Source organism: Salmo salar, chromosome 06, assembly GCF_965601325.2.
Source record: "Salmo salar chromosome 06, fSalSal1, whole genome shotgun sequence".
Lineage (NCBI taxonomy): Eukaryota > Metazoa > Chordata > Actinopteri > Salmoniformes > Salmonidae > Salmo > Salmo salar.
The window spans coordinates 93658660-93671761 of record NC_138296.1 but is presented as its reverse complement, the minus strand read 5'-3'; the positions used below and the strand labels follow the sequence as shown (position 1 = coordinate 93671761).

Sequence of the window (13102 nt, the reverse complement as noted above, 5' to 3'; positions counted from 1 at the left end):
TTTTGCTGTCTCTCTCTCTCTCGCTCTCTCTCTTTCTGGCTTTTGTAATAAACGGTGCCGATTATTTTTCTAAGAAAGGAACCCAGCCTAGCAGTGTAGTCAGTCAGGAACATGGGGTGTGTCCCAACTGGCACCCTATTCTCTATAGTCCACTACTCTTGACTACTGTCCCTGGTCAAAAGTAGTGCACTATATATGGAATAGGGTGTCAGTTGGGACATATTCACACAGTCAGCTGGTCAGCCCCACCGGCACCTGTCCTGTCCTGCTCACCTCACAATCAGAGTGGTTGAGTTGAGAGGTCGTGGAAATCCCGCTCATCGCTCTCGTGAAGCGGTGTGCAGCTCCGGGGCTCCACGTCCTTTCCAACTGCTCTGCTAAAAACCTCTGCTAAAAAACTCTGCTAAAAACCTCTGCCAAAAACCGTTCAGCGCTCACAGGAAAAAGAAAAACTGCCGCTCCAAGTATTGAAACCAAACCATATGATTTTAATGATTTTTATTTTTATTTTTTACAAACAACAGGAAAAGGTGACTAAGGAGCGCTCATCATTTCAAATAGGCTACATGTCATATTAAACAGCATATAAACACTCGAAATAGGTCAGAAAGACAGAAGGAATATATTATTTCAAGGCTATAACAAAGAAATGCATTTGGGAGTACGACACACCAGGTTGATAGGGACATAAAACGCTCAGCATTTAAACAACATTTTGTTGTATTAAGTCATTATAGTCTATAAATTGCACACGTAGACTGTGATTTACTTCGAATTAAATACAAAATTAAACTAGGAATGCCTTATTCGGCTCCATCTACAGTGGCTTTTTGAATTAATTTTTAGAAACATGAGTTAGTCCAGAGCCTGTGGCTTCAGGCGACGGCATCTGGAGAGCAGGCCAGCAGTGGTGGAAACCCACCCTCAGCGCTTGCAGAAACACTGGGGATGTTAATAAACACCCTTCGGGTCACTCTTGCCAGGAAAGCATATTAAAAACGTTTTGTAGGTAGGCCTAATGAATTGTAGGTAAAACAACCTTATCAAAACAGAAAGCTCCAGGACAGAGGTAATATACCAGACCTATTGGGCCAGAATCAATGATGGCCTATTGTATAGATAATAGAATGAAAATGAACTAAACTTTTTAAGATATCGGATTTTGTGTTTATAAATACTTTCCTATATTGAGACAGACAGCTAGCTAGCCACCTTTCTGTTATCATGTACATGTAGTAAGTACAGCATCATGCTGCTTTCAGGATGTGTCTGTTCAGATTCCACAATGATTCTTTAGTTGTGGACACTACATCACGCACTCCCTCTCTTGCTCTTGGTTTTCTTCGTCTTTGTAAGTCACCTTGATTTTTAGCACCTGTGTGTTTTTATTAGTTTCTTTATGAATATATTTAGCAAACTCCATGACAATAGCTAAAGCAAGGGGCTATTAGCAACAGTCAACTACACTACAAATGCATGCTGGGCCGGGCATGCCCTGAGCTTGTGAAGGGGGTGCTACTGGAGCGAGATTGGTGCTGGTGAGAAGGCCGACGCTCTAGCCTTTGGGGGGGGGGGGAACTCGCTCCACGTTCCAGTTAAATTGGGAACCCTCCACTCCAGCTCCGCTCACATACTCTGCTCATAATACACGTCTTGGCTGAAAGATAAAGTTGGTGTCCTGTACCGTCCCTCTCCTAACTCCATGAGCAACATTTTTGGTTTTCTGTTTGGCCATCAGGAGTTTTCAACAGCACAGTCTTGGTTCTAACAGTCATTACAGAAATACATTCATTCTGCAGTCACTTCCTCTAGGCCTGGTCTGTACAGGCTCTCTCTCTTTCTCTTTCTCTTTCTCTCTCTCTCTCTCTTTCTCTCTCTCTCTCTCTCTCTCTCTCTCTCTTTCATTTTTCTTTGATTGACCACAGGACTTCTCAATGCAAACTCTTGGAAATTGCCCGCAATCATTAAAAGAAAAAAAAAAATTTACGGTTGGTATGCAATGCATGATGAATGATAGCCACAGCCTGAACATGGAGGCTACATGGAGCAAAATCCAGTCTGTCAATTCTGTTAAAGCTGTCTGTCGAGGATGTGAGGAAATAGCTTTAAAACTGTGAAAGGAGACGGACACAGGGACATGAATCAGGCACGTAAAGAAGACCCTATAGCAATGGACCTGACAATCAATGACCTTCCATCTCCTCCTCTCTCCCCCTCTTCCTCTCTCCCTCCATAGCTGTGGTGTATGGTGGCTGGGTCTAACATGATGCCCGGCCAGATCCTCGACACCGCCCTGACGGCCGGCTCCTTGCCCAGCCTGGGCCCACTGGCGGGCATCTCTGCCACTACACTCACCGATCAGCTCAAACTTGCACAGGACTTCAGGAACCTGGGCGCCATGTTGTCACCGCTGCATTTCCTGGGACGGCTGGGCAAGAGGCCGCTCACTGCTATCAAGGGAGAGGTGAGGAGGGAGGGGTAGATGGGTGGGGAGGGAGATGAAGGAGGAAGAAGAGCTTGAGGAGGAATGGAGATGGATGTTAGACATTTTGAGGCCATGGTCTGTTTTTTATGTATGGTGGTCTGTTGAAAACTGGACCAGACTACTATGTTTTAGCTCCACCAAGTGGGCAATTTCAGAAGTAGTTTAGATGTTACACAACTTAACCATTTTCAATCTGGGTTCTCTTCAACTCTTCACTTTTGCCTCCAAGATGGCAAGCACAGGTATCAAACTGAAGCACAGTTATCTGAAGTTCACAATAAAACAGAAAGTATGAAAAACCAGGAGTAAAACATACAGGAAAGATAGAGCCCAGGGTTGTCATCACGATGTTTTAATAATATGCAGGCCTTGGAAAAGGTCCCCATTAGCTAATCACAACACCTCTTCTCCCTGCAGATGGACGAGGACGATGAGCGGAGGAGACGGAGGAGAGATAAGAACAAAGTGGCAGCAGCACGATGTCGGAACAGGAAGAAGGAGAGAACAGACTTCCTCCAAAGGGTCAGTCATGTTTTCTTTTTCACAATGAGTTCTTTATTTATACCTGGGATGTTCTTTGTGAATTAGCTGTAGAAGATGGAATAGATAGTATGAAGACATGAATGTTCTGTAAAGCATCTATATAGTGTTTATGAAGACATTATGAATGCTCTGTAAACGTCTATATTGTTTATGAAGACATTATGAATGCTCTGTAAAGCGTCTATAATGTTTATGAAGACATGAATGCTCTGTAAAGCGTCTATATTGTTTATGAAGACATTATGAATGCTCTGTAAAGCGTCTATTGTTTATGAAGACATTATTAATGCTCTGTAAAGTGTCTATATTGTTTATGAAGACATTATGAATGCTCTGTAAAGCGTCTATTGTTTATGAAGACATTATGAATGCTCTGTAAAGCGTCTAATGTTTATGAAGACATTATGAATGCTCTGTAAAGCGTCTATATTGTTTATGAAGACATTATGAATGCTCTGTAAAGCGTCTATATTGTTTATGAAGACATTATGAATGCTCTGTAAAGCGTCTATATTGTTTATGAAGACATTATGAATGTTCTGTAAAGCATCTATATTGTTTATGAAGACATTATGAATGCTCTGTAAAGCGTCTATATTGTTTATGAAGACATTATGAATGCTCTGTAAAGCGTCTGGTGTTTATGAAGACATGAATGTTCTGTAAAGCATTTATATTGTAGTTTGTTTAAAGTGGGACCTCAACTGGTTATTGTAAAAGAGAAAGTCTTCTTGACTTGCCTGGCTAAATAAAGGTTAAATAAATGACTTAACAGTATACCCCCTCCCCTATCTGTCCTCCCTGTAGGAGTCGGAGCGTTTGGAGGTGGTGAACACTGACCTGAAGTCCCAGATTGAGGAGTTGAGGATGGAGAGACAGCAGTTAATGGTGATGCTCAACCTCCACCGCCCCACCTGCATCGTCCGCACCGACAGCGTCAAGACCCCCGAGAGCGAGGCCAACCCCCTGCTAGAACACCTGGCTGCCGAAAAGCTGACCGCCTCCAAATGAAACCACAAGGGGAAACAAGAAACCGAAGGTCGGCAAAGATAGATCTGCCAAAAAAAACAACTCGTTGTCATCATCATCATCATCATGAATGGTGGCCATTTTGGAAAAATTCTAAAATCAACTGCCGTTTTTGTTGTTGAAGCACACACAGTATGTACTGTCTTGACCTCAAAGCTGGAGACTTGTTGAGACTCTCGTCTGTCTTTGCCCAAAGACCTGTTTTTAAAAATAAAAAAATTTAAAGGTCCGTTGCATCGGTAACACCTTGGTAATGTTCCCTGAGTGGGCTCTGAGGGAGGAGCCTTACGCCCAACCCAGTTCTCTCTGCATCATAATAAGTGCTGTTTGTTCTGAAACCCAGTCAGTGCCTCAGTTTACTTACTGCATACTACAACCATCATTTACAATAAAGGACAAAAATAGAAGAAGGTATAAAGTGGAAACTATAATGTCGAAGAGGAAACACTAAGGTCAATCATTCTAATGCTCTGTTACTGGCACTTATCAGCACTGAGAGAAACAAAGGGGCTGTTTTTGATATTCTAAACCTGGATAACGGTAGACACACAGGTGTAGCCAGCCAGCGTTCTGCAGTTTGCCAGTGTACTGTATACCACGTTTAAATATACAGCCGTAGTAATATTCTAGGATATTCATGCATTCAGTATATACTAAAGCTGTTTTGTATTTTATATTACAATGCTGATTTAAAAACAAAAAATAAATAAAAAAATTAACTTTTATTTTTTATTTTTTATATCCTCTGCCTTGACGATGGCAGTATCCGGTTGATCCGATTTGTGGTGACGCTGGCGTCATAAATAAAAGCACATATAAAACTATATGAAATAATGTTTACACTCCTGTTTATAAAAAAAAAGGCATTGTTACGTCAATGTCTGTCTTGCAATGTGCTTATTTTATACTGCTTTACATATATATAGATTACATGTATTATTGTGTAATGTTCTGTATTCTAATCACTTGATGTGATTTAGCATTTTTACATCTGTCAGTCTGTCCAGTTGTATTTTTCTATATGAATATTGCGCTGTTTAGCAGCTGTGAAAAGAAGAATTGTTCAGTTAACATCTGAGCAATATCTCTCAATGACTTGTGTATGAGGAGGAATGGAGGTGGATATAAATATATATAAATTATATTTGTCAAACTATGCTACAACTTTCATTTCTTGATCTATTTGCATGACGGTACTACTATCACAATGTCTACAGCGTGGTTGTCTGACACTTTACGATGACACGCCCCTCTCTATTGTCATTGGTTGCACTAGTTGCGTAGTTTGTCTGGTTCAAGCATTCGTGACATCACCCTGAAGAAGGCACAGTGATGCTGGGCTTTCTGCCTTAGCCATCAGCCTGGCTCCTAGCTCTTCCTCCTGGGCCTCACTGGCACTCAGCCTGCCTCCAAGAGCAACCACCTCCAGCGTCGAAGCTAAAGTTTCCCCATGTGAGAATAGACAGTTATAATCATAACTGGCACAGGTTGTGTCCCAAATGGCATCCTATTCACCACATGGTGTCTGACCTGGGGGAGCCCGGGGACCACCAGGTCGTCTAAGGAGGGGTGCACCGGCCCAGGTCGGAAACGGAGCAGGCCAAAGCCACCGTGCCGCTCAGTAGTGGGATCGCGCCCGTGAATAGATGCTGTAGTACAGCCTGAGAAATACAGCGAGCTCATAGGTCACGGGTCAAAAGTAGTGCACCATATATATAGGGAATAGGGTGCCGTTTGGGACTACAGTCTCTACCTCTACGGTGCTGAATGGGTGTGTGACCCTGTAGGATGTAAAGCATTTCGAGACATAATGAAAAGCTCTACTTAAACACTATCACTTTATTATGTCAAAATGTACAATGTTACATTAAAACAGAACGATAAAGTCCTTCAAGTTGGTGGATTTGATATAACTAGGCCTGTTCAGGCAGATGTTAGAGGGCTTTTTTTAACTGAAGAATGGCTTGGTTTCATATAGTCAGCCCTTTATACACTCCTCCAAACAGGATTTCTTGAAAACCTGGGAATTTTGGCAAATGTAATTTTTCCAACCCTATGTGGAACATTACGTAATGTTTACAGGAAGAAGGGGACATGTTCAAATAAAAAATGGAACTCTGTAATTAGATTCTCAGCTAGTAGCGCTCTGTAGTAAGAGAATGTGTACACATTTGGTTCAGTTGAGTGTATGTCCTGTCTTTATAGGCTTGATCCCAGATGGATGATTGATTCCCTGCTGGGTAGGTAATTCTTTGTAATTTATCTGAATATTGCCTGAAGTGCAAATATAACATGAGCTGAGCAAGGACACTACAGGTTGAAAACATTTATACTGAAAACGTGTTTATCATGTAAAAGTAAACTAAACTCATGGATTTAGTGTGAACCTGTGGGCATGAGATAACGCTAGAACCACCAGATTTGGTCAGAAATCCAACATGGTTGCTATTAAAAGTCTGTCTGGCTAGGGTTATAGATCTCTGTAACATATTTATATATCCAGGACATATTTATTGACTTTTCAAGTAGGAATACAATTCAAATATTCATGAAATAAATCATACGTGCCCTATTCGAAATTGTTGCAAAACAATTTTCTAATCACAGGACGGCGCTACAGACCACACTGGGAGTCATGTGACGAGGTGTGTGACGTCACGAATTTAACTTGAAATGCCCTAAAAATGCTCTGGTTTCTCGCCGGGTGCAGTGGCGTGCGCCTGTAATCCAAGTTGCTGGGAGGCTTAGGCTGGCGGATCGTTTGAGCTCAGGAGTTCTGAGCTCCAGTGGACTATGCCGATCGGGTGTCCGCACTAAGTTCGGTATCGATATGGTGCTCCTGGGGGAGCCCGGGACCACCAGGTCGTCTAAGGAGGGGTGCACCGGCCCAGGTCGGAAACGGAGCAGGCCAAAGCCCCCGTGCCGCTCAGTAGTGGGATCGCGCCTGTGAATAGACGCTGTAGTACAGCCTGAGCAATACAGCGGGACCCAGTCTTTTTGAGAGGTTAAACGGGGGGGGAAAAAATATTTATTATTTCTTTGAGTTTGAACGTGTGTAAAGGAAATGGAGATGTCCATAAAACGTGTGTGAAACGCTCCGTTTCGTTTCAGACCTGGTCCGGTGCACCCCTCCTTAGACAACCTTACAATCAATGTCTCTAGTATTTCTGTTTTTCAGCTCATTAAACTATTGAAATAAACGTGTTTAAACTACTGAAATAACGTATTTTATGGAAAGACAGCGCCCTTTTCTACCGTATCTCTATTGCCTCCTACTGGAATAAAGGTTTAATAATCAGAATTACTGAGAATTAAAATGTCCTGAAAGGGGCCGCTGTTTGACCGTCGACCTGGTAAAGACTTCTATTCGTGGGTTTGGTGGAGGATTGTCTATCTCCCTCAAGCTCAACTCTGGATCTCGAAGCCAGTTTCACTGCTTTTCCCCCACATTGTTCCCCTCTAATCAGGGACTGATTTAAACCCGGGACACCAGTTGGGTGCAATTAACTATCCAAATCTCGTAGGGAGTTGAATATCACAACATGTTTTTTGATTGGTTATTGAACCATCCAAAGGTGATTTATAGCCCCTCCCCATGTGGACATTCAGATGCCCGGATGAGATTCAGTACCTTCCAGTAACGCGTTGGCGTTTGTTTCTCCTGTTATTAAATATTTCTTCCGAAATGCCAAGTAAATAAAGGTCTATAAAATAAGAAGTTCCTTCCTACATTTTTAAAGAGTATATCCCACGATTAATCCACTTCGTTTTTAAACAATTATCTCCTTGATTAATCTTTCCAGATTTGTGTACTCTGTACAAATACATTCAACATCATCATAGTCTACTATTTGAATTGTCATAACTTCCATAAGAGTTGGGCTTATAGCTCGATAGACCCGAGTTCCATCTAATGACTTGACTAGTTAAATAAATAAAAATAATCATGTATTTGTATCGAAGAAATATATCACAGCATTATTATAACTGCTTTACATTGTATGGAGGACAAACTCACCTCAAAACACCAATTACTGTTTTCACTTATGTTGAAGCTAGAGTAAAACTCATCCATAGGCCAAGAAAGGCTCAATATGCCTTAGTTAACCCTTTAGTTCCACTTCGCACACATGTGGTCACCTCACCTGGTTTAAATGGGTCTGGAGACAAAATCTCTCTCATCGTCACTCAATGCATAAGTTCACCTCCGCTGTATTCACATTCTACCATAACTTTGTCTGTACATTATGCCTTGAATCTATTCTACTGTGCCCAGAAACCTGCTCCTTTTACTCTCTGTTCCGAACATACTAGACGACCAGTTCTTATAGCCTTTAGCCGTATCATTATCCTACTCCTCCTCTGGTGATGTAGAGGTTAATCCAGGCCCTGCAGTGCCTAGCTCCACTCCTATTCCCCAGGCGCTCTCTTTTGTTGACTTCTGTAACCGTAAAAGCCTTGGTTTCATGCATGTTAACATTAGAAGCCTCCTCCCTAAGTTTGTTTTATTCACTGCTTTAGCACACTCTGCCAACCCGGATGTGCTAGCCGTGTCTGAATCCTGGCTTAGGAAGACCACCAAAAACCCTGAAATCTCCATCCCAAACTATAACATTTTCCAACAAGATAGAACTGCCAAAGGGGGTGGAGTTGCAATCTACTGCAGGGATAGCCTGCAGAGTTCTGTCTTACTATCCAGGTCTGTACCCAAACAATTTGAGCTTCTACTTTTAAAAATCCACCTTTCCAGAAACAAGTCTCTCACCGTTGCCGCTTGCTATAGACCACCTACTGCCCCCAGCTGTGCTCTGGACACCATATGTGAACTGATTGCCCCCCATCTATCTTCAGAGCTCGTGCTACTAGGTGACCTAAACTGGGACATGCTTAACACCCCGGCCATCCTCCAATCTAAACTTGATGCCCTCAATCTCACCCAAATTATCAATGAACCTACCAGGTACAACCCCAAATCCATAAACACGGGCACCCTCATAGATATCCTAACCAACCTGCCCTCCAAATACACCTCTGCTGTCTTCAACCAGGATCTCAGCGATCACTGCCTCATTGCCTGCGTCCATAATGGGTCTGTGGTCAAACAACCACCCCTCATCACTGTCAAAAGCTCCGTAAAACACTTCAGCAGGCCTTTCTAATCGACCTGGCCCGGGTATCCTGGAAGGATATGGACCTCATTCCGTCAGTAGAGGATGCCTGGTTATTTTTTTAAAGTGCTTTCCTCACGGTTACGCCTCTAGTAAAAGGGAACGCAACACCCTGCTACAACTCAACTCTCTGTGGTGTGAAAAAGGTATGGACTGTAGGTCCAGGGAATTTATTCCTTCACATGGTAAGTTTGGGGAAAAGGGTCTGGATGGAACCAAAGCAAAGAAAGTCAATATCAAAGCCCCCTCTCCTACCTTACCTGCTTACCCACTACTTACCTATCTGCACCACATGGTGCACTAACCAAAATACAGGGGGATGGTCCGCCCAGGTCTTACCTAGTGTGCATAGACAGTAAATACTACGGGTAATGTATGCCCGCGGGCCTCTTGCCTAAACACTCCCTAGGTGCCTTCCCCTTCCCCCCTGGGAACAAAGGAAACAGAATTACACAAATGTAGGTTCAATAATCAAAACACTGCATCCTACTGACACACAACAGAATTATCCAATCAGCTACCTCAGCAACAACTAACTCAGTACATACCAAAATTCTTAGAAACAACCAACATGCTATAACCCTCAGCCATTAGTGTCCTCCCTCAGCCATCAGCCTCCTCCCTCAGCCATTAGGCTCCTCCCTCAGCCATTAGGCTCCTCCCTCAGCCATTAGGCTCCTCCCTCAGCCATTAGGCTCCTCCCTCAGCCATTCTCTCTCTGCAATCATCTTCCCCTCTGAGCAACAGAACACTGGCTTATATAGCTGTAGGTGGGGTTGGTAATTGGAGACAGCTGCGTCCTGACGAGGGGGCGGGGTCAGCTCTCCAATCAGCAATGGGGCCGACCAATCAACTGCTTGTAGAGAATTTCAGGAAGCCATTTCCTGAAATACATACATGAATATACACAAACCACAACACAGAACCTGGGGAACGTAACACTCACCATCTTAAATAAGCATGCCCCAATCACAAAATGTAGAACCAGAAACAGATATAGCCCTTGGTTCACTCCAGACCTGACTGCCCTTGACCAGCATAAAAACATCCTGTGGCGTACTGCATTAGGATCGAATAGCCCCCGCGATATGCAACTTTTCAGGGAAGTTAGGAACCAATATACACAGGCAGTTAGGAAAGCAAAGGCTAGCTTTTTCAAACAGAAATTTGCATCCTGTAGCACAAACTCCAAAAAGTTCTGGGACACTGTAAAGTCCATGGAGTATAAGAGCACCTCCTCCCAGCTGCCCACTGCACTGAGGCAAGGAAACACTGTCACCACCGATAAATCCACGAAAACGTCTGATAAACTGAGACACCGTAAATTACAGTCAGCCAAAAACGAGGCAAGGTAGCCTAACCCTCAAGGCATCAACATGCTTCAGTTAACCCTTATGATGATAGCTAGCTAATAGACTTTTGAAAGCTCAGGCTGGTAGTCAGCTTGGCAACTAAATTATCCTGGTCTAGCTGGTAACTGCCAATGATGTATTATTGTTGTGTACCGTAAGGCCGAAATATTAGGTCTGTGTTTTTCATCTCTCTCTCTCTCTCTCTCGCTCTCTCTGTCTCCGTCTGTAGGACACTGGTGGACTGTCAGCTCTCAGACCTTTGTAAGGGGGACGACATTGTAGACATGCCAGCTGTGCACCAGGCAGTCAATAGAAGCTGCCCCCACAGTGTCAAGGACAGAGGGGATTGAGAGACTGGACAACATGCTGCTGAGGCGGAGGAACAATCACACCGTTACTCTCACAGCCTAGGTGAACTTCACTGTGCTGGAAGTACTCCTCTAGAAATGATTGGCTTTGTTAAAGGAAAGATAGACAGGAGGCCATGACGTGATTTGTTTTGTGTTGCACCAGAATGCAAGGGAAAGCAGTTATGTCTCATAGGGGACTGAAGTTGTGCCGGGGTTGTGGTACTCCAGTGAGTGAGTGACTCACTGCAGACATAAGCACTAGTAAAGGGACTCCTAGTCTTCACCCAGTAGCTCAGATTGTCACCGGTCATTTAGCCTCCCCTGCATGCTTTTAATTTGTTCCCATTTTGACTCTTCCTGTATTAGGCTACAGGCCTAGTGGAATGTATGTACAGATACAAGTTGTAAAAGCCAATTATTGTTAATATATATATATATATATATATATATATATACATATATATACACACACCTTATTCTTTTCATATTTTGTCATTCCAATTTTGAATTAGACAATGCATTCCCCTCACAGTTCTTGATTTATTAATATGTGTCACGGTTGTCGAAAGGAGAAGACCAAAGTGCAGCGTGTGTGTCGTTCCACATTTTATTTATGTATTGCATAGTTTCCCAGTATAAATAAACTGAATGACAAAAACAACAAACCGTGACGCAGAGGTGAAACATACACTACTCAAAAACAATCTCCCACAAACCCAGGTGGGACAAACACCAACTTAAATATGACCTCCAATTAGAGACAACGATGACCAGCTACCTCTAATTGGAGAACATCTCAAACAAAGCCCAACATAGAAATACAAAAACTAGAACAATCCAACATAGAAATACAAAACTAGAACATAACAACATAGAAAAACTAAACTAGAAACCCCCCTGTCACACCCTGACCTACTCTACCATAGAAAATAACAGCTTTCTATGGTCAGGATGTGACAATATGATATTAGTTGTGTATGTCTTTCCTTATAAATGTCATTTGTAATGTTTTGATGCAGATACACTGAGTGTATAAAACATTAGGAACACCTGAACATTCCATGACATAGATTGACCAGGTGAAAGCCACTTCAATCAATCAGTGTAGATGAAGGGGAGGAGACAGGTTAAAGAAGGATTTTCAGGCCTTGAGACAACTGAGACATGGATTGTCTATGTGTGCTTTTCAGAAGGTGAACGGGCAAGACAACATATTTAAGTGCCTTTGAACAGGGTATTGTAATAGGTGCCAGGCTCACCGGTTTCTCGAAAAATATCACCATTCACTGTCACATCACAGTAAAAATCTGATTACAGATTTTCAATCTTTCCAAAATAAAACTGAGTTATACTCTATCTTCATTAGGAAGTTGTGTAAATGGCAGTTGTTTGGTAAAAAAAAAAAAATGGTGTCAGAGATGAAACAATGCCAATATGGCGATTTACAGTTAGCTGGTGTTCTAAAGCTTAGTGTTTCCATGATCCATGCTATCCGGTATCCTTGGGACGTCCCTACCCCACTAAAGTTGAAATTGAAAATGGTTAAGGTAAAAGATTTTGTTTAGGGTTAAGTTATAGTTAGGGTCAAGGTAGGGTTTAGGGTATGGACGTCCCAAGGAACCCGGATAGCACTGCCTGGGTTTCCATTCCCCTTTAAAAACATGACCATGTCCGAGGTATTGGACTTCACGACAGTTGCAATTAATTAGAACACTGTGATTGGTTACCCAAAATTCTGGGGTGGGGCTTAGCGAAGTGTCAATTATTAGGCCTAAATGAATTAAATGAAGTTAAAACCAGACCTTTCTTAATAAGATCTACTGGTCAATGATTCAATTCTCTATAGTGAATATTCTGGTTGTGGTTACTTGAAAAATTTGGACGCCTCCTACAGGGATTTTTTTTAGGAATGGAGTGACCACAACACAGGGACTTTTCTCTGAAGGGGAGGGGCTTCAGTTTCGATACAAATCAACACCAACCAGGGGCCTGACTCATTCCACATAGTGCAGTACTACTGTCACTATGGGCCCTGGTCAGTAGGGCATTAAACAAGGCTGCCTTCTGAGATAGATTCTGGTCTTGTCCATTAAGCTCTTCTGAATTCCTGCGATGGCAGAACATGTTGTTTCTCTGGGAGTGGACTGGGGGGGGTCTCTCTTTTTATGCCATCAA

The 13102-nt window shown here is 42.7% G+C and overlaps 1 protein-coding gene across 4 annotated transcripts in view; it reads left to right on the top strand.

Moving 5' to 3' along the window:
* LOC106608295 (jun dimerization protein 2) overlaps window positions 1-5215 on the top strand; it is a 31957-nt gene extending 26742 nt beyond the window's left edge. For all 4 annotated transcript variants that reach the window (XM_014206158.3, XM_014206160.3, XM_014206159.3 and 1 more), the window contains 3 exons: window positions 2237-2464; window positions 2903-3007; window positions 3836-5215. In XM_014206158.3, coding sequence (XP_014061633.1) covers window positions 2246-2464; window positions 2903-3007; window positions 3836-4039 — 528 coding nt within the window. In that variant the 5' untranslated portion in view covers window positions 2237-2245 and the 3' untranslated portion in view covers window positions 4040-5215. The remainder of the gene's footprint in view (window positions 1-2236; window positions 2465-2902; window positions 3008-3835) is intronic.
* The last annotated feature ends 7887 nt before the right edge of the window (window positions 5216-13102 follow it).